The sequence below is a fragment of the Polypterus senegalus genome, chromosome 7 (assembly GCF_016835505.1).
Source record: "Polypterus senegalus isolate Bchr_013 chromosome 7, ASM1683550v1, whole genome shotgun sequence".
NCBI classification, from domain to species: Eukaryota; Metazoa; Chordata; class Cladistia; order Polypteriformes; family Polypteridae; genus Polypterus; species Polypterus senegalus.
Window position 1 is genome coordinate 110242953 of NC_053160.1, and position 23817 is coordinate 110266769.

At 37.9% G+C, this 23817-nt stretch overlaps 1 protein-coding gene across 1 annotated transcript in view; it reads right to left on the reverse strand.

The window, feature by feature from the left end:
- The window catches only part of pigo (phosphatidylinositol glycan anchor biosynthesis, class O), a 232297-nt gene that overhangs the window by 46572 nt on the left and 161908 nt on the right, over window positions 1-23817 (reverse strand). The window contains exon 8 of the mRNA XM_039757965.1: window positions 1908-3528. Within this exon, the coding sequence (XP_039613899.1) occupies window positions 1908-3528 (1621 nt within the window). The remainder of the gene's footprint in view (window positions 1-1907; window positions 3529-23817) is intronic.

Genomic DNA, 23817 nt, shown 5'->3' on the forward strand with positions numbered 1-23817 from the left:
CGATACACATGCAGAGAAAGGTACAGAACATGAAAGCAGTAAAATTCAAAAGTATTGTAGAGTCCCAGCCAAGCTGAAGCCTTTTTTGTTTTAAGTGACTGTTAGGTCCGATCGAGGGAGGGCAGAGTACAGCACGGAAGACTGATAGCTGGGTACTGATTGATGCGGTAAGCGGGAGGTGAGACCCATGGGAGGAGGGGTTGAAGAGGGTGCTAGAAAGTTTTGTTTGGGGTTATACAGTCGGCGATTGTTAAAGTAGATTTTATTTACACCTATATAATAGTAAAGATTGAATTGATGCAAACAAAAGGAAAGTAATCATCAGAACCAGGTGAATTTGAAAAAACAGCAGGACAAATTGAGGTCAGAAATAAAAGGCAAAGAATGTAAAACAAAGTCTTTTCGCCTTTGGATCATTCAATGCACAAAACGTGCATGTACACAATAATGGACCATACGCTATGAGAATCTGTGGTTCCGCATAACAGCAACGATTCCATTGAAGAAAAAATAAGCTTTTAAAATTGTAGCTCCGATTAACCAAACAAAGGGGTTGGCGCTATACACATGATGAGCATTTTACAGATTATGAAAGCGGTGAAATTCAAAAGGCTCAAAAAAAAAAAAAATGGCGTGATACACATGCAGAGAAAGTTAAAGAATATGAAACTAGGAAAATTAGAAAGTATACAAAAAAGAAAGTAAAGATCACAGTATCGCAAACAAATGGAAATTACTCGAAAAAGGAAAAATAATCACCACGGACCAGGGGTAACTAAAAAAAAAAACCAGGAAAAAAGGAGGTAAGAAATAAAAGACTGAGTAGAAAACAAAGTAAAACGTCATAAAAAGGTTATAAAACAAGGGGGCCAAACACATGCAGAGCAGGTTAGAGATAATGAAAACTGGAATTCAAAAGACTCAAAAAAAACATAGGCACGAAAAATATGCAGAGCAAGATACAGAATATGAAAGCAGAAAAAAATGACAGTGTCAAAACAAAGAAAGTAAACATCTTATTAGTGCAAACAAAGAGAAATTATTACTCGGAGAAATAAAAAGGAGAATAGAGATCGAATATATGGACATAGTGATATGTCAGAAGTATGTAAATATTGTAAGGCTTTGAAGTTTAAGTCAGAGAATTTCAAAAACGGGGTTTAACTCACATGCATTTATTGGTTACTTTGCAAAAAAAATTATTAACTGCTGATGATGTAGATCGTTTTGTCTGTGCTGAAATTCCAAACAGAGAAACCTATCCTAAATTATGGTACAAAGTCATTAAACACAAGCCTCACGGACCTCATTTAAAAGATTCAGCATATTGGGACACGAAAGATTCCAAATATTGTTTTTACAGAAGTTCTGAAATTAAAGTGAAACTAATGAAATAGCAACAATTCAAAGAAAAGAAAAAAAAAATCTCACAAGTATGTATCCGGAAAACCACACACAGGTGTTGGCGAGTGAAGTGAGCAGGGGGCGAAGTCTCCTAGTTTAATAAAATATTAAAGATAAATCTACAGTAGGTTTAACAAGGATGAGATTCAGAGGTATTTTACTCCAGTTATAGCAAAAACACGGAGCAGGAATACTGATTCATAAAGTAACCTATGTGGTAATTTCTGGTTCACAAGTGTGTTACAGTAGGATTACGGAATGAAACTAGACTAATTCTAGCTAACACATGACTAACTGGGATGAAAAAATATAACTGTAGTAATCACAGAAAAAAAAAACCCAGTGTCAAAATTTTGGGTCGGAACGCAAGTCTACAGTCTTAACCTAATCAAATGAGGAAGGTGAGCAAATCTTAGCAGAGATTGTATATAATAATATTAATAATGAATATTTCATAACAATTGCTTGAAATAATTAAATATTTAGCACTATAAAGCGCTTACCTGAGTAGAGACGAGAGCAGTGTAAGGATGACGTTGTAGAGTGTATTTGTAGAATGGCAAAGGCCTCTAGAAGCATCAGTAAGAAGGATAAAGCCAGACCCTCGGGGTGCAGCAAAGCCAGAAGCAGTTGAAAGAGCACCAGAATCAAAAGCATAGGAGCAGAGTAAACTGTTCCTAAGCCAAAGGCTTCCACTGTTGGTTGGTAGTATACATCCTTGGGTGATTCTCCCTCTTCCTTTGGTACTTGATAGGAGCGTCGCATGCACTGGTAGATATGAGGAATGAGGTGTAGCAATTCAGCTTGTGGGCTTACACATGCATTGGCTCTGTAGGAGTGGGTGATGGGGCCTTCTTCTGATAATACTTTAGGCTTTACAAAGACAGTCAAAGGGTTCCAGAACACTGCAGCCATGCCCAGACAAAAGAGAACAAAAGCCACCCTTGGGAAAATAGATGAGGCCAGTCTAATAAATTGTTGCCAATTTACAAAGCTTTCTTCAGGAGTTGAGCTCACAGCCCAATACAAACAGATGCAAACAACCAACAAAGGTAGCTCAAAGCGAGCCACAAAAACAGCAAGGCTGTGGCTATTAAAATTGCCATAATGGCATAACCATCGACGAACCAAATAGTAAGAGGTAAATAAAGAGCACACAGACAAAACATAGTGAATATTTCGCAGCTGCACATCCTGCACGGTACACAGGGGTGCTAGGAAAAGTGAAGGAGTGCATATCACCTGTTCATCTCTGCAGCCATGGAAAACATGAGATAAACAGAGAGAAAACATTAAAAGTGCTACACAGGCCACTAGAACATGCATTGTTTTCTTCTCCTTCAAAAAAGCCATTTGCTGAGAAGACATACCTGGGGTAGTATTCTTAGATCCATCAATAAATGAATGTAAAAGGTTACCATGCCAGGTATGATGCACAAGAATGAATAAGCCAAGGCTCAACAGCAGAAAAGAAACCACTTGCTCCTCTGCAACTATATAACTGTCTGAGAAGAGTGAGGCACATCGTAAAAGAAATACCATAAACACAATAAGAGGGCTAGTCATTTGCAGCTCACCCTTCAAAGCAGTGCTTGCGATGTTAAGGGCGCGATTTAAAAAATATCTATTTGAATTTTTTAGATGATTGAATTTCCACAGAAAAGCAACTTGTGCCACAATAGTAAATGTACCAAGTATAGAAAATGCCTCAAACTCTGACCAAAAATACTGAAAAATTGCAACTGTTCCACTTGCAAAAGCACCAGTGAAAATTGCTAAGTAAAGTAGCTCTTTGTATGAAGATTCAACAATACTTGCAAATTCAGAAACAATAAAACATACTACACAGGAGCCTACCAGTACAATTATGCCAACTATTATCTGCAGACAGTGAAACTGGGCCCAAGAAATCTTGCACATCTCTTGCACACTGACAAGATAAATATGGAAGTCAGAAATAAGTTTTTTCAGTTCCTGGGAATTCAATGGACTGTGGGTAGCAAATGCATCACGTAACACTGTATAATTCTTGGTAGCTTTTAAATACATGTCTTGAAGGTGGTCCAGTGTTTCTTGTGGAAGATGTTTTGCAACCAATGAATATGTTTCCAGGAAGCGGTTTACCTGTCAAATAAAATCAACGCCTTAAAAAATGTGCACTTGTCGAAGATAACATACAATGCTGTAAATAATTTATGTAGTCTAGAACACAAACAATAATTACAATGAAAATATTTGAAAGAAACCTTTCAGGAACAAGATTTTGATATTCATTATGAAAGTCTAGTATTAATAAGTAAAATAAAATTGACATCCCATCTGTTAGAGTATAGTGTCTCATAGTTCTTGAATTAGTGTTAAATCAACAACAACAATTTATTTTTTTCAGGAATGCTTCAATGGCTATTAACAGGTCAGTTATTTGACAGCCCACCAGCCTTAACTACCTAAGAAGCCAAGAAATCCCCACAAAATAAATAAATAAATAAATTCCTGTAGGGCAGAGGTTGCCAAATTATTTCCATTTTCAATTCAATGTGATAGTATGTGACACTTGGCGGACCTGGTGCAAACCAGAGACTCACTTAGTAATAACTGTTTGCAGAAGCTTCTACAAATGATTACTAGATGGCGCTCTACAATAATTACATCTCTTGATTGTTTTGGTAGTTTGTCGAACTTTATCTGTACGTATATAAATAGCTGTCAGTTTCATGCAATCTTAGTGTTGAATTAGTTTTCTGAGTTTTTTTTAACTGTATATTGTTGTGATTAAGTCAAGTGAAGTTTTTGAACTATTTCTTCTCGTATGTATTTTTAAAAATGAATCAGTTTTTACTTATCAGTAATAAATTGTAAAAGTATCACTGCTGGTGCTAAGGCACAAGACTCATTCGAGATCCTTGATACTTTTATATCCAAAAATGAATGTGCTCATTTATATGTGTGGCTGTTATGGAGGATTGCAGGCACTTATTAAGCAAAGCCTCTGATACACTTCGTCCCTCAGATCCCTAGGGTGGACTCCTTCACGAACATACCCACTCTCCCATTCAGTGGGCACAATCCATCCCTTCGCTCATTCTGGCACCCCTGAACCCATAGTCTTCTCTCATTCATGCTGGCTGGCTGGCTGGCTCATCCTCTTTCTTTTGCCTCAATGCCTCACTCTCGCTCTATAAGCCTTTTTCCCTTCCTTTTCGTCTCGACCCCCTCTTCATCTGTGGCGGGCCATTCTTATATGGCTCCATGAGGGCAGCATCTCAATTGCACAGCACAGGAAGCCGATTAAGCAATTGAGAACAATCACACCCTCGCGTGCAATTTCGATTCTTCCCAATTACTCCAATTCCCCGCGGCTGCACAATCATGCCCACAGAGACTGAAACAGTGAAAAGAATATTTGAAAGCCGCAAATCTTTTGTAGCACCGGACCAGCTACACCACAATCCCACTAATTATAATAAGTTGGATTTGTTCAATTACATTTTATTGTGACCTTAAATACATGTTTTATTTATTTTTAAAAAATGTTTGGCTGTTTTGCAAATTTTAATTTAATTGGGGGTGGGATAAGCCTTGGGAAAACCTAGATTCAGCAATGGCACCGAGAATCAAAAAGGTTTAGGAACCACTGCTTTAGGGTATAAAAATGTAAAAATCTTGGAAAAGGCAATTCAGACAGAAAACCCCCCCAGGATGTACCTGGTGTTCTATCTGCAGGGACAGTATGATAACCACGAGAAAAGAAGTATTAAGAAAATGTGCCAAAATTGTAAATGGTGTGAGGGATGGCCGGCGGTTCAGTCCGGCCGGGACGTCCCTGGAAAAGAAGAATGGAGGAAGGCAGCCTTTTCAGGGCACTGGATCCCCAGGGACACTAGGTGGCAGCTCCCCTGGAAGGCATTGGCTCCCCGGATTCCCTCAAGGCATCCTGGGACATGGAGTCCGTATCCTCAGCCCTGTTGGGTGCCGTGGGTACCACCAGGGGGAGCTCACAAAGAACCTGGAGACTCCTACTGTTACGACAACCCGGAAGTACTGCGGAGTTATGAGGATGAAAGCCCACAGTACTTCTGGGCTACTTGAGAACAGGTCATGCACTGCTTAAAGGACTGGTAAAAACTCAGCAGAGAGAGCCGGAGTTGGGTGGTAGTGTGACGGAGATGCTGGGATAAGTGGAGGATTGTGATTATTGAATAACTGAGGCGTGTGTGGTGCTTTGTGCACTGTGATTGAAGAAAAATATTAAAATTCTTCTTGGTGCTTTTTACAAGTGTGTCTTGGACGTCTGTCTGGTGGGTTTTACGGGGTAACAGTGACCCCTAGTGTCCATAAATGGAACTAAAAATGATCTTACAAATGAATCCTAAACACAAATCAAAAATCAATATCCTTAACACTAATTTCCCTAAAAAGCTCTTTGATCACCCAACTTTTTCTAACATATGCAAGAAAACTTGTTTGCTGACAGCCATTGTGTTTTGCAAATGAGTCAATTAGCAGCAATCAACCTGCACTCATCCATCCTCCATTCAGCCAGCTGCATATGCCCTTCCTGACACTAACCATCTATTTATCATCCCCCAGCCAGAATGTTCACTTTCAGCTCTAGTCTGTGTGGGAGATTTTATCTACCAAAGAGTTGTAAGGAATTATATAGATAACGATATATTGTTATATGAAATACACATTTCATGTTTGTTTCATGTCTACAACTATCTGTGTAAATGTACGATGTAATAAGAAACGCTAGATCTTGTAGACGTAAATCAAATATATGTATTTATTACATCAAATATAACTGTTTGAATGTGAACTTTTACTTATGTGACAACTGAGTAATTACAACAACACACAGACATAAACAGTTGTTTAGCATTAACTTTTACAACAAACAAATTGACAGACTGTTACTCAAAAGAAATGTATTTATTATATTAAACAAAACTGCGTGAATGTGAAACACACACAAACAAATACATGGATGAAAACACCTTTATTTGAAAATAATTTTTGGACTTCAGACTGTACACATTCACAGCAACATGTCATTTGAACAAATGCTTTTTATTTAGTTTTACTCTTGAATAAAAACAAAACAAATTTTCTTGCTACAGTAATAACAATATAATGTTGATGTGAAATGTAGACTGAAGTCCAAATATCAAATACCATCACAAAACAAGTGCATTTATTCAAGAATAAAACAGAATAAAAAGAAATTGTTCAAATAACATGTTGCTGTGAATGTGTAAAAACCGAAGTCCAAATATCAGTTGGTGCAAAATAAAAACAATTGCATGCATGTGTGTAGTTGCATGTTTCATTTTCAACCAGTAATATTTGATATCCATGCAACTGTCACAGTGGTTAACACTGCTGCCTCACCGATCCATATAGGTGGTAACCAGTGGGTTCGAATCCTGAGTCCTCCCAATGTCAAGCACTTTGTGTACTGAGCTATTATTATTATATAATACAGTAAAAAAAAAAAACATACATTTGATTTCAGTCTGTAAGTCTGTATAAATTTAGGATACTTGCAAAAGTTAACTCTAAAAAGACAAATTGTTTATCAGTGCCTTTATAATTACAGTAATGTGACATAAACTCGATATATACAGTATAAACGTGTCACAAAATTAAGAATAAAATAATGCTAACAGTGTCAGATCATTAGGCAGTGAATCAATATCAAGTGAAGTTTTGTTTCTTGTTTTATATTAATATGACACTAATGTGTCACCCCTGGGAGGGAGAGAGAGGGAGGGAGGTTGGGAGCATGTGCTGATTACAGTGTGTTGCCACACTCCCCACATGGCAAACCACTTGAATTGAGATCATAGTGCAACTGTGCAAAGGGTGACACCTCAGCAGGACCTGCTTGAGGGCTAGATGCAGATAAATATCATGCAAAGGATGGAGCAATTGTAAGTTAAGGGCCTAGCACAGAGGCCCAATGGAGAAGAGTCACTTCTGGCATTTATGGTATTCGAACTGGCAACCTTCTGATTGCTGGCACAGATCCCTAGCCTCAAAGCCACCATGCCACCCAGAGGGAGAAGAAAAATTTCATATGCTTCAAGAGGAAGAGATTCCATCATTATGAGTATGCAAATGACTGAATATATCTTTGAGTGTGGGTGGATAAAAGCACACACACAAATGTGGGTAAATCATTTCTTCTTGGTATCTTGTTCAGTGCACACACATACACCTCAATCTCTATGGAGTTAGTTTTACTCGCACAGACTTTTTGACAGTAATGTAACTGAAAAAATGATTCGTCCACATTTGTGTGTCTGCTTTAATCCCTTCAGAGCTTATTTTCATATGTTTTTCATCATAAATTTACACAGACTCAAATTAAAAATATCTTTTAATTATATACTACTACTACTAACAATAATAATAGCTCACTACTCAAAGTGCTCCCCTCGGGAACCAGTCATGTATAGTTGACACAGACTGCTCAGCCAATCAGAACACAGCAGGACTGATTTGAAGTTAAAATCCAGGTTTGATTCCCTCGTGGGGAGAAAGCTTTTTTTTCTTTTTAGATAGATACAAAACGGTCACAGAAAAAAAAAGAAGAGGTAAGGTAAGCTGGCAGACAGACAGATAGGAAAGGCATTATATAATAGGAGGCAGACTGGGAGGCCACTACATAATAATAATATTATATTATTAATATACTGTTAATAAAAATAATATTACGCTAGATAACAGTATTTGCAATATACTGTTATATATTTATCTCTGAGATTTATGTCAAAAAATAAATGAAAAATGCTACAGCCTGTTAATTAAACAACAAATGCTGCAGGAAGGCAAGTAGGCAGTGAGAATACATATAGATGAGAAAGGCACTAGACAGACAGCTAGATAGGGAAGGCACTATATAATAGGGAGACAGGGAACCCACAACATAGATACTGTGGCTAGGCAGGGAATTCACTGTATAATAGGCAGACACAGAAGGCACTTAACTGATAACTACTGTTATATTTTATACTATGTATACCAGGGGGTTTCCAACCTTTTTTCCCCTGAGATTTTATTTTTTTCTCCGGCCGTCTGGAGTTTTTTTTTTTGTTTTGTTTTTTCTGTCCTCCCTGGCCATTGGACCTTACTTTTATTCTATGTTAATTAATGTTGACTTGTTTTAGTTTCTTACTGTGTCTCTTATTTTTCTATTCTTCATTATGTAAAGCACTTTGAGCTACATTATTTTGTATGAAAATGTGCTATATAAATAAATGTTGTTGTTGAGAGCTACTTTTACAAAATGAAAATGGCTGAAAGCTACTCGTGTTTTCTAACATTTATTCTCATAGCATATTTCAACCCACACAAACTGAATAAGCTTGTTTTGCCTCAACACTTACAAAATGTTGGTGTCCACAACTCACATTTTACATTAAAACATATTTAGTTCACCTGAAAGTACATTTTGTATGTCTGTATGCATTTTCTAGTGTATCTCACACCATTGAATTAAAACATGAATGCTGTCAAAACAAAACAATGCAATTACAAATACACATATATTACTTATTCATTTGTCATTTTGTTACATGTCACTGTTTCACTTCACAAGAGTATTCACATGCCCAGGTGAATGTGTGATGTGTTTTTTAGTTAGTGAGATGACTGGCACTGCATGGAGTCAAAAAGAGAGGTGTATGGTGGAGTGTAGCCACTTAGGTTCACTCTTATGGAGTCATTTCAATGTTCATCTGTCAGTCTTGTTCTGAACTTTGATTTCATGACATTCATGTCAGAAAAGTCAGACTCACAGAGGTATGTAGAACCAAACAAAGCAGACATTTTCAGAGGTGCTTGGTGAAGATTCTTATAGTTAGGTATCTGGTTCTACTAAGCTCCAGAAATGCTGAGAATGCTGTTGAGACTTTAACTGCATATTATTTTGAAGGTTTACTAATATATCCTATAAAAATTCCAATGTCTCTCTGCTTTTCATGAGAGAACTACTTAACAGATTTAGATTGGGTTTTTTTCTATAATTTGCTGGAACATTCTGTTTGATTTTGTGACTTCTCTCATTTCGCTATGCATCATAGTTCGCTTGCAGTAGTGATTTATTTGCGAGAATCCGAGATCCACGCAACGGGCCAGAGGGAGGGGCCTTCCTCACTCACTACCTTCTGGGCGTATTCTATAGCTCTGCTTAGCTAGCGAACGAGAGAACAATTGAATTCAACTTTGTTTTATATTTAAAATAAAGTGTTACTTAGGTCTTGATGAGTCTGGATGTTCTGTTAAGTGTATGCCACATTGAAAAGACAGATGGCAATTCAGATTGTTGATTGTGATTTTGTGTTAAAAGGATCGTGATACGATTTTTTGGAAAGATCGCCCACCCCTAATTTGACTAATTGAGTTTTCAAATTTATGTAGGATTCATTAACCCTTCGATGAGCTACTTGGAAAGGGGCGGTGAGCTACTGGTAGCTCGCGAGCGACGTGTTGGAGGCTCCTACTGTATACTGTATATATAATTTTATATATAATAAAGTAACCAGCCATAGGGAATGCACAAACCAGTGTGTTTCTTCATGCTGGTCCCGAGACCAGATAAATGGGGAGGGTTAAGTTAGAAAGGGCATTCGGTGTAAAATTTTGCTAGATCAATATGCGGACAACATTGATTTCCATACCAGTTCGGTCGACGTCTGAGTTAACAACAGCTACCACCAGTAATGTGAGCCAACAGGGTGCTGGCGGAAATTGGGCTACTGTTGGCCGAGGAAGGTGAAGAAGAGGGGAAAATGTGCTCAGAGACAGGAAGAGAGGAGGAAAGTAAAGAGAGTAGAAGTGAGGGTAGGAACTTTGAATGTTGGCAGTATGACTGGTAAGGGGAGGGAGTTAGCTGATGTGATGGAGAAAAGGAAGGTTGATATATTGTGCATGCAAGAGACTAAATTGAAGTGAAGTAAGGCTAGGTGGATCAGAGGTTGGTTCAAATGGTTCTATCATGGTGTTTTGGAGGTGAAAAGAGTGTTAGACAGAGTGATGATTATGAAGCTGGAAATTTAAGGTGTGATAATGAATGTTGTTAGTGCTTATGCCTTCCAAGTTGGGTGTGCAATGGATGAGAAAGAATTCTGCAATGAGTTGGATGAAGTTGTGGAGAGTGTACCCAAGGGAAAGAGAGTGGTGATTGGAGAAGATTTCAGTGGACATGTTGGTGAAGGGAACAGAGGAGATGAGGAGGTGATGGGTAGGTATGGTGTCAAGAAGAGAAATGCAGAAGGTCAGATGGTAGTGGATTTTGTGAAAATGATGGGCAAAGCTGTGGTGAATACTTATTTTAAGAAGAGGGAGGAACATAAAAGAGTGGAGAAAGATGAACACAGGTACATTATATCCTATGCAAGAGGGTCATTCTAAAGGTGATTAAAGACTGCAAAGTTATGGTAGGGAAAGCGTAGTTAGGCAGCATAGGATGATGGTCTGAAGGATGACGCTGGAGAGCAAGAGGAGGAGGTGAGTGAGGGCTAAGCCAAAGATCAAATGGTGGAAGATGAAAGAGGAAGACTGCAAGGTTGAGTTCAGATAGGAGGTAAGACAGGCACTGGGTGGCAGTGAAGAGTTACCAGACAGCTAGGTAACTACAGCAGAAGTAGTAAGGGTGACAGCAAGAAGGGTGCTTAGCATGACATCTGGACAGACGGAGGAGGAGGAGGGAGGAAAAGGAAACCTGGTGATGGAATGGGTAAGTATAGGCGGGTATACAGAGGAAGAGGTTGCCACAGCGTAAAGTTATGGGAAAGAGTAGTGGAAGCTAGATTGAAAATGGAGGTGGTGATTAGTGAGCAGCAGTATGGTTTCATGCAAGGAAAGAGTAACACAGATGCAATGTTTGCTTTGAGGGTGTTGATAGAGAGTATAGAGAAGGCCAGAAAGAGTTGCATTGCATCTTTGTGGACCTGGAAAAAGCATATAACAAGGTACTTGTGGTATTGTATGAGAAAGCAGGGAGTGGCAGAGAAGTATGTAACAGTGGTACAGGATATATATGAGGGAAATGTGACTGTGGTGAGGTCTGAGGTAGGAGTGATAGATGCATTCAACGTGGGGGTGGGATTACATCAGGGTTTGGCTCTGAACCCTTTCTTATTTGCAATGGTGATGGACAGGTTGACAGAAGAGATAAGACAGGAGTCCCCATGGACTATGATATTTGCTAAAGACATTGTGATCTGTAGTGAGAGTAAGAAGCAGGTTGAGGAGACCCTGGAGAGGTGGAGATATGCTCTAGAGAGGAGAGGAATGAAGGTCAGTAGGAACAAGACAGAACAGATATGTGTAAATGAGAGGGAGGTCAGTGGAATGGTGAGGATGCAGTGAGTAGAGCTGACGAATGCAGATAAGTTTAAATACTTGGGATCAACAATACAGAGTAAAGGGGACTGTGGAAAAGAGGTGAAAAAGAGAGTGCAGGCAGAGTGGGTTGGGAGGAGAAGAGTGTCAATAGTGATTTGTGACAGAATGATATCAGCAAAAGTGAAAGGGAAGCTATACAGGACGGTAGTGAGACCAGCTATGTTATATGGGTTGGAGACGGTGACACTGACCAAAAAACAGGAGACAGAGGTGGAGGTGGCAGAGTTAAAGATGCTAAGATTTGCAATGGGTGTGATAAAGATGGACAAGATTAGAAATGATAGCATTAGAGGGTCAGCTCTGGTTTGACGTTTTGGAGACTAAGTCAGAGAGGTGAGATTGCGTTGGTTTGGACATGCAGAGAAGACATGTTGGGTATATTGGGAAAAGGATGCTAAGGATAGAGTTGCCAGGCAAGAGAAGAGGAATCCCTAAGAGGAGGTTTATGGATATGGTGAGAGAGGACATGCAGGTGATCGGTGTAACTGAGCATGATGCAGAGGAAAAGAAGTTATGGAAAAAGATGATCCACTGTGGCAACCCCTAACGGGAGCAGCTGAAAGAGAAAGAAAAAGAGTACACAGCACTTTAGTATGGAATCTAAGCAAAGTTTTATACACAAGGCCCTTGGTAACTTTAATTCACTTATCCATCTAGTCAGCCTGTTATCGAATCAATTTAAATTTAATGCAGAGCACTTTCACTTTACAAACACTGTACAGTTGCTTAAAATAATAAAAAAATGACATAAAACCACAAAACAATGCCATACAAACTATAAAAATACAATGTCCTATATGCATAGAAATATGCAGCTGGATTAACAGAAAGAGAGTGTTACAACATTTCAAATGTATCTTATTATGATATTCCAAAACCTCAGGACCTCTAAAGATTGTAAGCATTTTACTGTAGAAACTCTGACAACTGCCATATCAAAATGTGCTTTCTGTAAGAAAAATACAGTATTTTTCAATGGATTTTTGCATATATTAAAAAAAAAAAAACACTTCTAGGATGACATCACTTCCTGTCCAGACCTTTAAAGCCGCCATCTTTGCCACATGTCATTAGTTCTGTTTTGGACTTTAAACCAGACAACTCTACAAAATTTAACCCTTTTGCAGCCAGGGCATAATATACGGGTGGTTGTCCCAAACCTTTTTTTTTACGTCTCCTGTCCATTCTTGTGACAACATGTAAAACCTGCTTTCAAAAGTAGATATCTGTAAATTCAAAATAAAAAATTCATAAATTGTAATCATACTCAATTACTCTTATCTTTACATGGTTACATTGGAGATAAAGCAAAATACTTTCTTTTTAAAGTATTGATCTACAAAAAGCAATACACATGGCATTGTGTAATTCCTAACCAATGAATGAGAGGGAAGGTGGGCCTTAAATTCAAAAGTTCTGTGATGAGAGAAGTCCGTGGTGATATGCATTTTAGATAAATAAAAAAAAAATTGTGCAGTGCTACCTCGATCAGTGTGTATGCTCAGCCGACCCCGGGATGTTTAGTGGGGTGATTAGGGGTTGATCATGCTAGCAAGAGTGTGTGATTCTTCCCTCTTGAGATCCCAGTAGGTACCAAAAGGGCATTAGGAGGATGGAAGGTCAGGCTTGGAGCATCATGGCAGACAGCAAAGGAGTCAGTCAAGGCGAGAGCCGGAGTTGGAGACTGTGGCTGTTGGTGTCTCAACGTGCTGCAAGACCTGAACAGGGTGAGCTGGGCACATGGATTGTAGAACCCAATGACTGCATGGCTTTATTCTGGTTTTTACTCATGGACTTTTTTTATTGATTTGACTTTAAACTTTTACAGAAGAGCACCAGTTATCACCCATCCATCCATTTTCTAACCCGCTGAATCTGAATACAGGATCACGGGGGTCTGCACAAGGCAGGAACCAATCCTGGGCAGGGTGCCAACCAACCGCAGACCAGTTATCATGTATTATTTATTCACTTTATTTATTGACCACAATGCAGTTTTTGCACTGTTTGAGAATAAAATCACAAATGCACTTTGTCTTCATCTCTATTTGTTTGTGTCCTCATTTGCCCGGCTTGGTTATAACTATCAACTGCTCTGGGTTCAAGCTGCCAAGGAACATGGAGCAAACCTGGACCAATGCAAACTAAGAGATTTATTTAATATTATTTTAACCAAAATGTGTGCGTTTGGGTCACTGTGAGCATACAGCTGATACCTGAGTTGAATTATACAACACAAAGAGTTACCAATTTTTTTCATGGACATTTTGATACTTTTTTCCTTGTTGTTCAGTGTGGGTTCTCATTGACCCCCATTGTATAATTATGTTTTAATGGTAAATTACAAAATTAAAAGTTTTTCTTGGCCATCACAACAAACAATAGGGAGTAAGCAACAGATTAAAAAAAAATATATATATATACAAAATATTTAGTTGGAATATTGCTTTAACACTCTTTTATTGGTATTTGGCACTTCCTCTCTTAGTTTTATTATCCTATTTTTACAGTTAACTTTGATTTCTTGAGAATGCATTTTGATGTCATTGTTATTTTGGCACTAATTTAATATTAAGTTGTCACATTTCTGCAATTTCTCCATCTTCGAAAATACTGTACAACTACATACTGTGGCACCTTATTATTTGAGTATATTAGTGAAACATGAGCTCTTTCATCTAAAGCCAAGTTCAATGTTTGCTAACAAAATCAAACTGGACATATAATCTTCTTAAATTTGTTTAATTAAATTTTATTAGAGGATAAGTTTAGTACTTTTCTAGGAACTAAAAACTAAAGTTATTTCTTCACAATCATGGTATTTATTCATTTGCCATAAAAAATTGTGCTCTAAAGTGAAGGATTTTTATTTTATTTTTTATAAATTTTAAAAAATACCCTGTCTGTTCTTCTACCAAGAACACTTTGAAACAGCAAATATTTTGATTTAAGAAAATGTGGCTTCCACAATTATGAGACTTACTAGTGATAACGAAAGGAAATAATTATTTTATCACTGATTTAATCTTTACTCATAATTCATCCCCTGTAACCCTGGAATCAAGTTAGGAGCTCTTCCCTGGACTTCTTCCAGCTATGTTCTTTTGGTAGCCTGGAAACCAAAACTATACACAGTACTCCTGGTGAGACCTGAACAGTTCGTTATAAAGCTTCAGCATAACCGCCTTGGACTTGTACTCTACACATCGTGTTAGATAAATTAACATTCTGTTAGCCTTCTTAATAGGTTCTGAAACACATCCAAGAATATAAAAATTTTTTTTAAATCATTCAATTCACATGATGCTGTCAATGACTTAAAAACCCAAGCTCAAATGTCAGAAAGTTGACATGTATTCTTGGATGGTCAAATCAAACATATGTTTTTATTATATTAAAGTAATAATAATAGTAGCTCACTACTCAAAACGCGGAATGCCCAGTCTCAAACCTGGAACCTTTTAGTTGTAAGGCAGCAGTTCTTACTTCTGCACCATCCAAGAACACATATCTGTTGACTGGCATTTGAGCTTGGGTTTTAAACTCATTGACAGCAACATTTAAATGTAATAATTTTTTTTTTTTTTTTACATTGTTTATATTATTGAATAAAAACACCTGTTTCAGCTATGCAGGCTGGGGATTAAGGCTAGATCACATCACATCTCCACCTAGAACTAGTTCGACCCTCTTCTCTCCCCCACTGTGCTGGCAACCATGGGTGATGCATTTGTGATCAGAGATTCTATTGTATGAGGCCTAAACATCTCTTGCCCTAAACTGAAATCGTTTGTTTCTTGTTTTTCCCGGTGCTTGTGATGTTATGAGAAAAGTGCCGAAAGTCTTTGAGATGCACAAGAACAGGGCAGTGGGATCATCATAATAAATGCTGGGGTAAACAACAAGAGATACCAACATTCAGAGATTTTTAAGGCGGACTTTGCAGCACTTATTAAAGCCAAGAAGGAGACGACCCCGGCTGTGAGAATCTTAATCTCGGGTCCTTTACTTCTGGTTAGAAGATTAAATGAGTACTACAGACATCTGCTGGAATTTACCATCTGGCTGAAAGACTTATGCGAGGGACTAAACATTGGGTTCGTGGACAACTGGGATCTCTTCTGGGATAGGCCGCATTTCTTCCGGCGGGATGGTCTGCTTCCTTTTATTTTTTTTTTATTTTTATTAATTTTATTACAATCCATAGCAAAGCAATCAAGATTTTACAAAAAGAAAAACTGAGCTAAGAACAGATCGATCCCCACCCCTGAGAGAGAGAGCAAGCCAAATAACGTAAAATTTAAGGCTTGTAAACATACCTAAATTAAAAATTCTCTGTGCTTTATGAACTTATTTTAAAATATTACTGATTAGATCCTGCCATGTTTTGAAAAAGGTCTGTACAGATCCTCTAACTGAGTATTTGATTTTTCCAATTTCAAATAATATAACACATCAGTTTCCCACTGACTTAAAGAGGAGAGTTTGGGTTCTTCCAGTTTATCAGAATAAGTCTGCGTGCCAACAGTGTAGTGAATGCAATCACAATTTGTTTGTCTTTCTCCACTTTAAAACCCTCTGGAAGAACCCCAAACACAGCTGTTAATGGGTTAGGAGGGATTGTGAGTCCAAGGCTGTCTGAGAGGTAATTAAAAATTTTTGTCCAGAATAATGTTAATTTGGTGCAGGCCCAGAACATGTGACCTAGTGAGGCTGGGACTTGGTTGCAACGTTCGCAGGTTGGATCATGTCCTGGAAACATTTTGGAGAGTTTTAGTCGAGACAGATGTGCTCGATATATAATTTTGAGTTGTATAATTGTATGCTTTGCATATGGAGCTTGAGTGAATTCTCTGCATTGCTACTTTCCACTCCTTTTCTGATATATTAATTGAGAGATCTTTTCCCAGTGTCCTCTTGGATCTTTGAAAGGAAGGGATTGTAAAAGGATTTTATATATTGTAGAGATGGAGTCTAACTCCTTGAAATTGAGCAATAATTTTTCCAGCATGGATGAGGGTGCAAGATGAGGAAAATCTGGAAGGTTCTGTTTAACAAAGTTCCTGATTTGAAGATAGTGAAAGAAATGTGTAGCTGGAATGTTAAATTTGGAATGTAATTGTTCATAGGATGCAAAGACGTTGTCTATATAAAGATCTCTAAGCAAGTTAATTCCAAATTTTTCCAGATATTAAAACTGCATATGTTTGTGAAGGTTGAAAGAGGTGGTTCTCTTGCAGAGGTGCCACAGATAGAAGCTTCTCCGTCTTAAAATGCTTTCTACATTGGTTCCAGATTCTAAGTGAGTGGAGCACAATTGGGTTATTAGTGTATTGCCGATAACGTGTGTTTATTGGAGCACAGAGCAAGGAATACAAAGAAGTACTGCAGGATTTTACTTCTATTGCGGTCCAAGCCTGTGTATGTTCTTCTATTTGTGTCCAGGTTCTTATCGCCTGTATATTTGCTGCCCAGTAATAAAACTGGAAGTTAGGTAGAGCCATGCCACCTTCTGCCTTTTGTCTTTGTAGGGTCGCTCTTTTGATGCGTGGATGTTTTGAATTCCAAATAAATGAGGTTATTGTTGAATCTAATTGCTTAAAGAATGATTTATTAATGTATATTGGGATGTTTTGAAATAAAAAGGAGCTTAGGAAGAATATTCATCTTAACAGTGTTAATTCTTCCAGATAGTGTGAGATGAAGGGTTGACCAATCTATGCAAGTCTTGTTTAATTTTTTCCATGCAGACTGCGAAATTTTGTTGATAAAGAGCTTTATGTTTACCCCGAGGTATTTAAACTGTTCTGCAATGATAAAAGGTAGGGTGTCTAATCTAATATTATATGCTTGAGAATTCACTGGAAAGAGTACACTTTTATTCAGATTAATTCTGAGACCAGAGATCTTTTGAAATTCTGTGAGTGCTGCTAAGACTGCAGGCACAGAATTTTCTGGGTCCGATATATACAGTACCATGTCATCTGCATATAATGAGATTTTCTGTTCCAGTCCTTCTCTGCTAATCCCCTTTATCTGATCAGTATTTCGACAATGTATTGCCAGTGGCTCAATGGCGAATGCAAACAGTAGTGGTGACAAGGGGCATCCTTGTCTAGTGCCACGTTCTAGTATAAAGTAGTCTGAGCAAATGTTGTTGATGCAAACTGAAGCTTCTGGGTTAGTATATAGTAATTTAATCCATGCACAAATGTTTGGGCCAAACCCAAACTTCTCCAATGTAATAAAAAGGTATTTCCATTCAATCATGTCGAATGCTTTTTCTGCATCCAATGATAATAATATTTCTGGGGTGTTTGATTTAGTTGGTGAGTATATTACATTAAACAGGCGTCGAAGATTTGAAGATAAGTGTCGGCCCCTAATAAATCCAGTTTGGTCTTGTGATATTACGAGGGAGCACTTTCTCCATCCTTCTAGCTATGATTTTAGAGAGTATTTTAACGTCGTTATTCAGAAGTGAAATTGGTCTGTATGATGCACATTGTAATAAGTCCTTATTTTGTTTTGGAAAGACAGTGATTAGTGCTTGGCGAAAGGTTTGTGGAAGAGATTGGTTATCTCTGGCTTCTGTAAATGTTGCTAATAGGAGGGAGCTAGCTGAGCGGAGAATTTCTTGTAAAACTCTGCAGGGTAGCCATCAGGGCCTGCTGCTTTTCCACCTTGGAGTGACTTTATAGCATCTAGTAATTCTGATAATGCCAGAGGTTTATCAAGTTCCTCCACACTAATAGCGTCTATTTGTGGTATCTGTAATGTATCCAGAAATGCATTAGATTGTGTATTGTCTTCTTTAAACTCAGTAGTATATAGGGATTTATAGTAGTCTCTGAAAGTGTGCATTATATTTTTGTGTTCGATGATTTTATCTCCATTCGTGTTAGTAATTACCGAGATTGCATTGCGCACTTCTTGCTTGTGAATTTGTTGAGCTAAAAGCTTATTAGCTTCTCTCCATGTTCATAGTAATGATGTCTGGATTTGTAAATTAGTTGTTCAGTTTCTTTAGTTGTCAAGAGGTTTAATTCTGAATGCAGAGCCTGCCTCCTCCTATGTAGAGTCTCGCTTGGTAGTCTGGCATGTTCTTCATCTATTTTAGTAATTTCGCTTTTTATCTCTGCTACTTTCTTGGCTTTGGATTTATTTCTGTGGGAAAGATATGAGATAATCTGTCCTCTTAAGAAGGCCTTAAGAGTTTCCCAGAGAATTCCTGCAGAGATCTCGGGGGATGTATTTGTCTCTAGAAAGAATTTGATTTGTTTGGATATAAATTCCGTACAATTCTCGTCAGCTAATAGAAGCGGTTGAGGCCATCTGCGTGGTGAGTGTGTGGGGCTTAGTAATTTTAACTCCAAGATTATAGGTGCATGGTCAGAAATAACAATAGCATCGTATTTACAAGATTTAATCTTAGGCAAGAAGTTATTGTCTATAAAGAAGTAATCAATCCTTGAGTAGCAATGATGTACTGGTGAGTAGAAAGAATATGTTCTTGAATTTGGGTTTAAAAACCTCCAGGGATCTGATAAGTTGTGATCAGTTATAAACTTTGTAATTATCTTTGCAGTGTTAGATACTGTTCCCCCTGTGGAGGAAGTCCTATCTAAAAGTGGATTTAAAACACAATTAAGGTCCCCAGCCATTATAACTTTTGAGTGTTCAGATTGGGAATGGATGCAAATAAATTTTGTATAAATTCCTTATCATCAACATTAGGTGCATAAACATTTATCAAAATCATTTTACAGTTAGATAAGACAGTAAGATGGTCTGCATCCTAATAGATTAGGTGCCCAGGTCCTCTCTGAAAACATCTCTAAGGTAATTCATCTCTCTTAACTATGTACTTTTAATTCTAATTCTTACCATAATGCCTTGCTAGGACATGACATACTTTAATAACCAACCTCAGTTCATGTAAAAAATATAGAGAGATTGGCATAAATGCGAGTAATTTAATTACTATTTTACCTCTAGAGGTGCACTTTATTAAAACTATAAAAACAGTGGGGCTAATACGAATAACTTAATTACCATTTTGAACAGCCGTAACACTCCGACAATTCAGTTCTGCTCTTCTGAGACTTTAAATATGGCCTTATTAAACGTTAGCGTATTAACCAACAAGACATTTTCCATCAACGATCTTATTAGTGATAGGAAAATAGATTTTATAGCATCAAGTAAAAAGTAGGTTAGCTCTGATGGTGTGGATGGTTTAATCAAATCTGTGCCTCCGTATTACAGTTTTACTCATGCAGATCGCCAAGGTAAGAAAGGTGGCGGATCAGCGAATATTTACTTGAGCCTGTTAAAGTGTGAGGATGTCGGCTTTGGTACATTCAAGTCTATTGAGTATCTTGCCATTGTTATTTATGGAGTTTCTCAGTCTCTAGTATTTTCTGTGTTTAGACATCTAAAATATAATGTGTCTTTCTTTGAGGAATTCTCAGATTTAGTGTCAATTATACTTACCAGCTATGACAGGTTTGCAATATTTGGTGACTTTAACTTTCATATCTATAATCATTGTGACCCGAAAGCAAAAGAATTCATGAACCTCCTGCACTGTTTTGATCTAAGCCAGCAAGTTAGTCAGCCAACACACAAAGGACAGTACATGTTGGATTTAGTGATTACTAAATGACTAAAAGTTGATGTGAGGCAGATCATGGATATCAGTTTATTAGACCATTTTCTCTTTCTATTTAGTATTGTTAAAAAACGCTTCTTTGATTCATCTGCAGCTTCAAAGTTTATAAACATTTTAAGCAATCATTCTGTTTGTAATGCTTACTACAATAGTGATAATAATGTAAATAGTAAAGTGAAAAATTGTAATACTAAAGTGAGAGCTGCCACTGACATAGTTGCTCTTGAAAAGATAGTCAAAAAATCCTCCAGCACTGTTACACCATGGAAGACACAAAGAGTGTCAGATTTAAAGAAAGTATGCCGGAGAGCTGAGTGTAAATGGAGGAAAAACTAAATTTATGATCCACTATGAGATACGGTAAAATAACAGAATAAAACAATATAGTCCATCTTGAGAGGAGGTGCTATTTCTCTAAACTTATAAATAACAATGCTACAATTTATCGTTTGCTAAACCCAAGTCACTCAATGGAATACCTTCGAAAAAACTTCCAGTGAAACTTGTGAGACTTTTGCTATATTTTTTAATCAGAAAACTAATGATATTAGAAATAATATAGTACACCCCCCCCCTCCCCAATACTGATCCCAGTCAACCCCAGTATTCCATTGTAAGCAAATTAAATTCTTTCACCAGGATAGATTTACCCGATTTATATAAAATAATTTCTCAACTGAGACCCTTCACCTGCGTCCTTCACCCAATAACAAGTTTTTTCAAAGTAGTATCTGATATGCTGAGAGTGTTCTTGACATAGTAAATTCATCATTAGATATGGGGGTCTTCCCAGGCTGCTTTAAGACTTTGTTAAACCCCTGCTCAAGAAAAATAATCTCTAAAATAAACCCTAACCCTAACCCTCCAGATTAACATAAAATACGCGTGCAAGTATGAAAACTACAACGCTTGTGTAGCAGGAGTGTCTGCTGCAGCATGCGTCGCGTTGCATGAAGTATAACTCAGGCCTTAGGCTTAAAAGTTAAGACAGAGGTAAAGATTTAGAGTTAATTCTTGACACTGACCAAAATTTTAAATCACATATTAATCAGATTACTAAGAAGGCATTTTTTCACTTAAAAAATATTGCAAAAAGTAGACCCTTTATAACTTTGCAAGATACTGAAAAATTAGTTCATGCTTTTGTTTTTAGTTGCCAAGATTACTGCAACACACTCCTCTCTGGACTACCCAAATAGACATCAATCGATTGCAACTAGTGTAGAATGCAGCTGCCAGACTCTTAAGTAAGAAAAGCAAATCTGAGCACATCTCATTAGATAGATCTATACTAATAAAAGGCAAAGCCCTCACTCACTCACTCACTCACTCACTCACTCACTCATCACTAATTCTCCATTTGGCAGGTTCATTCCTTACAGCTTCCTTACAAAAGTTGGGCAGGTTTTATATCGAAAGTCTACCCGTAATGGTCATAACTGGAAGCAGTTTTTCTCCATTTACTGTAATGGAGATGAGCTTCAACGCCGTGGGGGCGGAGTTTCGTGTGACATCATCACGCCTCCCACGTAATCACGCAGTACATAGAAAACCAGGAAGACCTCAAAAAAGCGCTGAAGAAAACATGCATTATATAATTGAGAAGGCAGCGAAACAGTAAGAAGCGGCGAAAGTGACATATACAACCATATTCATGAGTTCTGCTACTTCGGAAACAAAGCACGATGTAAACCTACACTTTAAATTAAGTTCATAGACAGGCTGCCGCTGGCGTTTGTAATTTAGTGCCTGCCCATATAAGGCCGTCCGTCAGCGGCAATCCAATAGCAAACTCCACTAAATATTCACGGGTTAAGGACTGTGCTTATGCAGAGGAAGATGAGATGGTCAGGGAGGTGTTTGGTACAAACTCAGCGAAACTGCGAGAAAGTTTTAAGTGCCAGGACTAAGGTAACATTAAATACAGCCATGGACATAGCACGAGATGGCACCAGCACAGCTGGGAAACTTCGATGCATGTACACCGAGTGGCTCACGTGAACTGACGCAGTGCACAGATAAAAAGCAACAGTTCCAAAGAGCGCTGAACAAAAACCGAATTACACAATTGAAAAGGCAGCAAAAATATGAAGCGTCTGATACATACAAGCATATTCATAAATCCAAAACAAAGCACACGTTGGAAAAAGTCAATGTCCCGCTAAAGGAAGACAGTGTAAAAAACCCGTGCATGCAGTGTGTCAGGTCTCAGATAAAGAAGAAGACGAGCTGTTTATTGATGCAGTAAGAAACGAATCGATGAATGAAACCTGTCATCTTTACAACGATTGACAAACACGGAATGTAACTTGAACACAACACATCCTACAAATACGAACCTGATTGAAAGAAATAATGATAATCAAATCCTTGATGACAGCAACACTCAGTAACACTCACAAAACAAATACTGTATATTGACAGTCATGTTACGTTATTTTTAAAATGTTCCCTTTTCTTTTCTAGCTTTTTAACACACTACTTCTCGCTGCGATACGCGGGTATATATATATGTATATATATATAACCCGATCTACATACTCGAATAATGGATACTTTATTAGCCATCAATGATTGTTTTGGTAAAGCCATACTCAGTGTATTCATTAGATGAGCGGTAAAAAGTAAGAGCGAGGAGGATGACTTATTGAGGCATGCAGGCTGTAGTGCGTCAACTCTATCTGAATTGCGATCACATTTGAAAAATATATCTTTTCAAGTTCTATTTAGTCCATATGTGTCAAACTCAAGGGGCGGGCCACATCCGCCCGGGTGTAATTATATCCGCCCCGAGATCATTTTATATACTGTATTATTGTTATTAAAGCCCGGTATATGAAGCGCTGGTAACACAATAAACTACAGATCCCATAATGCAGCGCTTCAGCTGCCTTGCAACACTTACCGCATTAATCAAGTCTACCTTATGATGCTGCAAGTTATTGCGGCTAGCTCACACGATGCTGAGAGAAAAGTTGATTCTGAAAATAGAGCCTTTAAAACCGATGGGAGGCTGAGTATATGTTTACTGAACCCGTGTGTCTCATTTGTGGAGCTAATGTGGCTGTAATTACAGAATTTAATCTAAGACGGCACTATGAGACAAAACATCAGGGTAACCTGAATGCAATGCAGAAGATACAGAAAGCAGCATAATTAAATAAGAATCTGACACTTCAGCGGACGTTTTAACCGTGCACAATCACAAAGTGATTTCAAGTGAAGCTGCTTTTATGGGAGACACAAATGCACCAGTGCAATTTGCCCCACTTTCCCTGTTGCCAAGTAATGTTAAACCAAGTCGTCACTACGGTGTTCCCAAATCG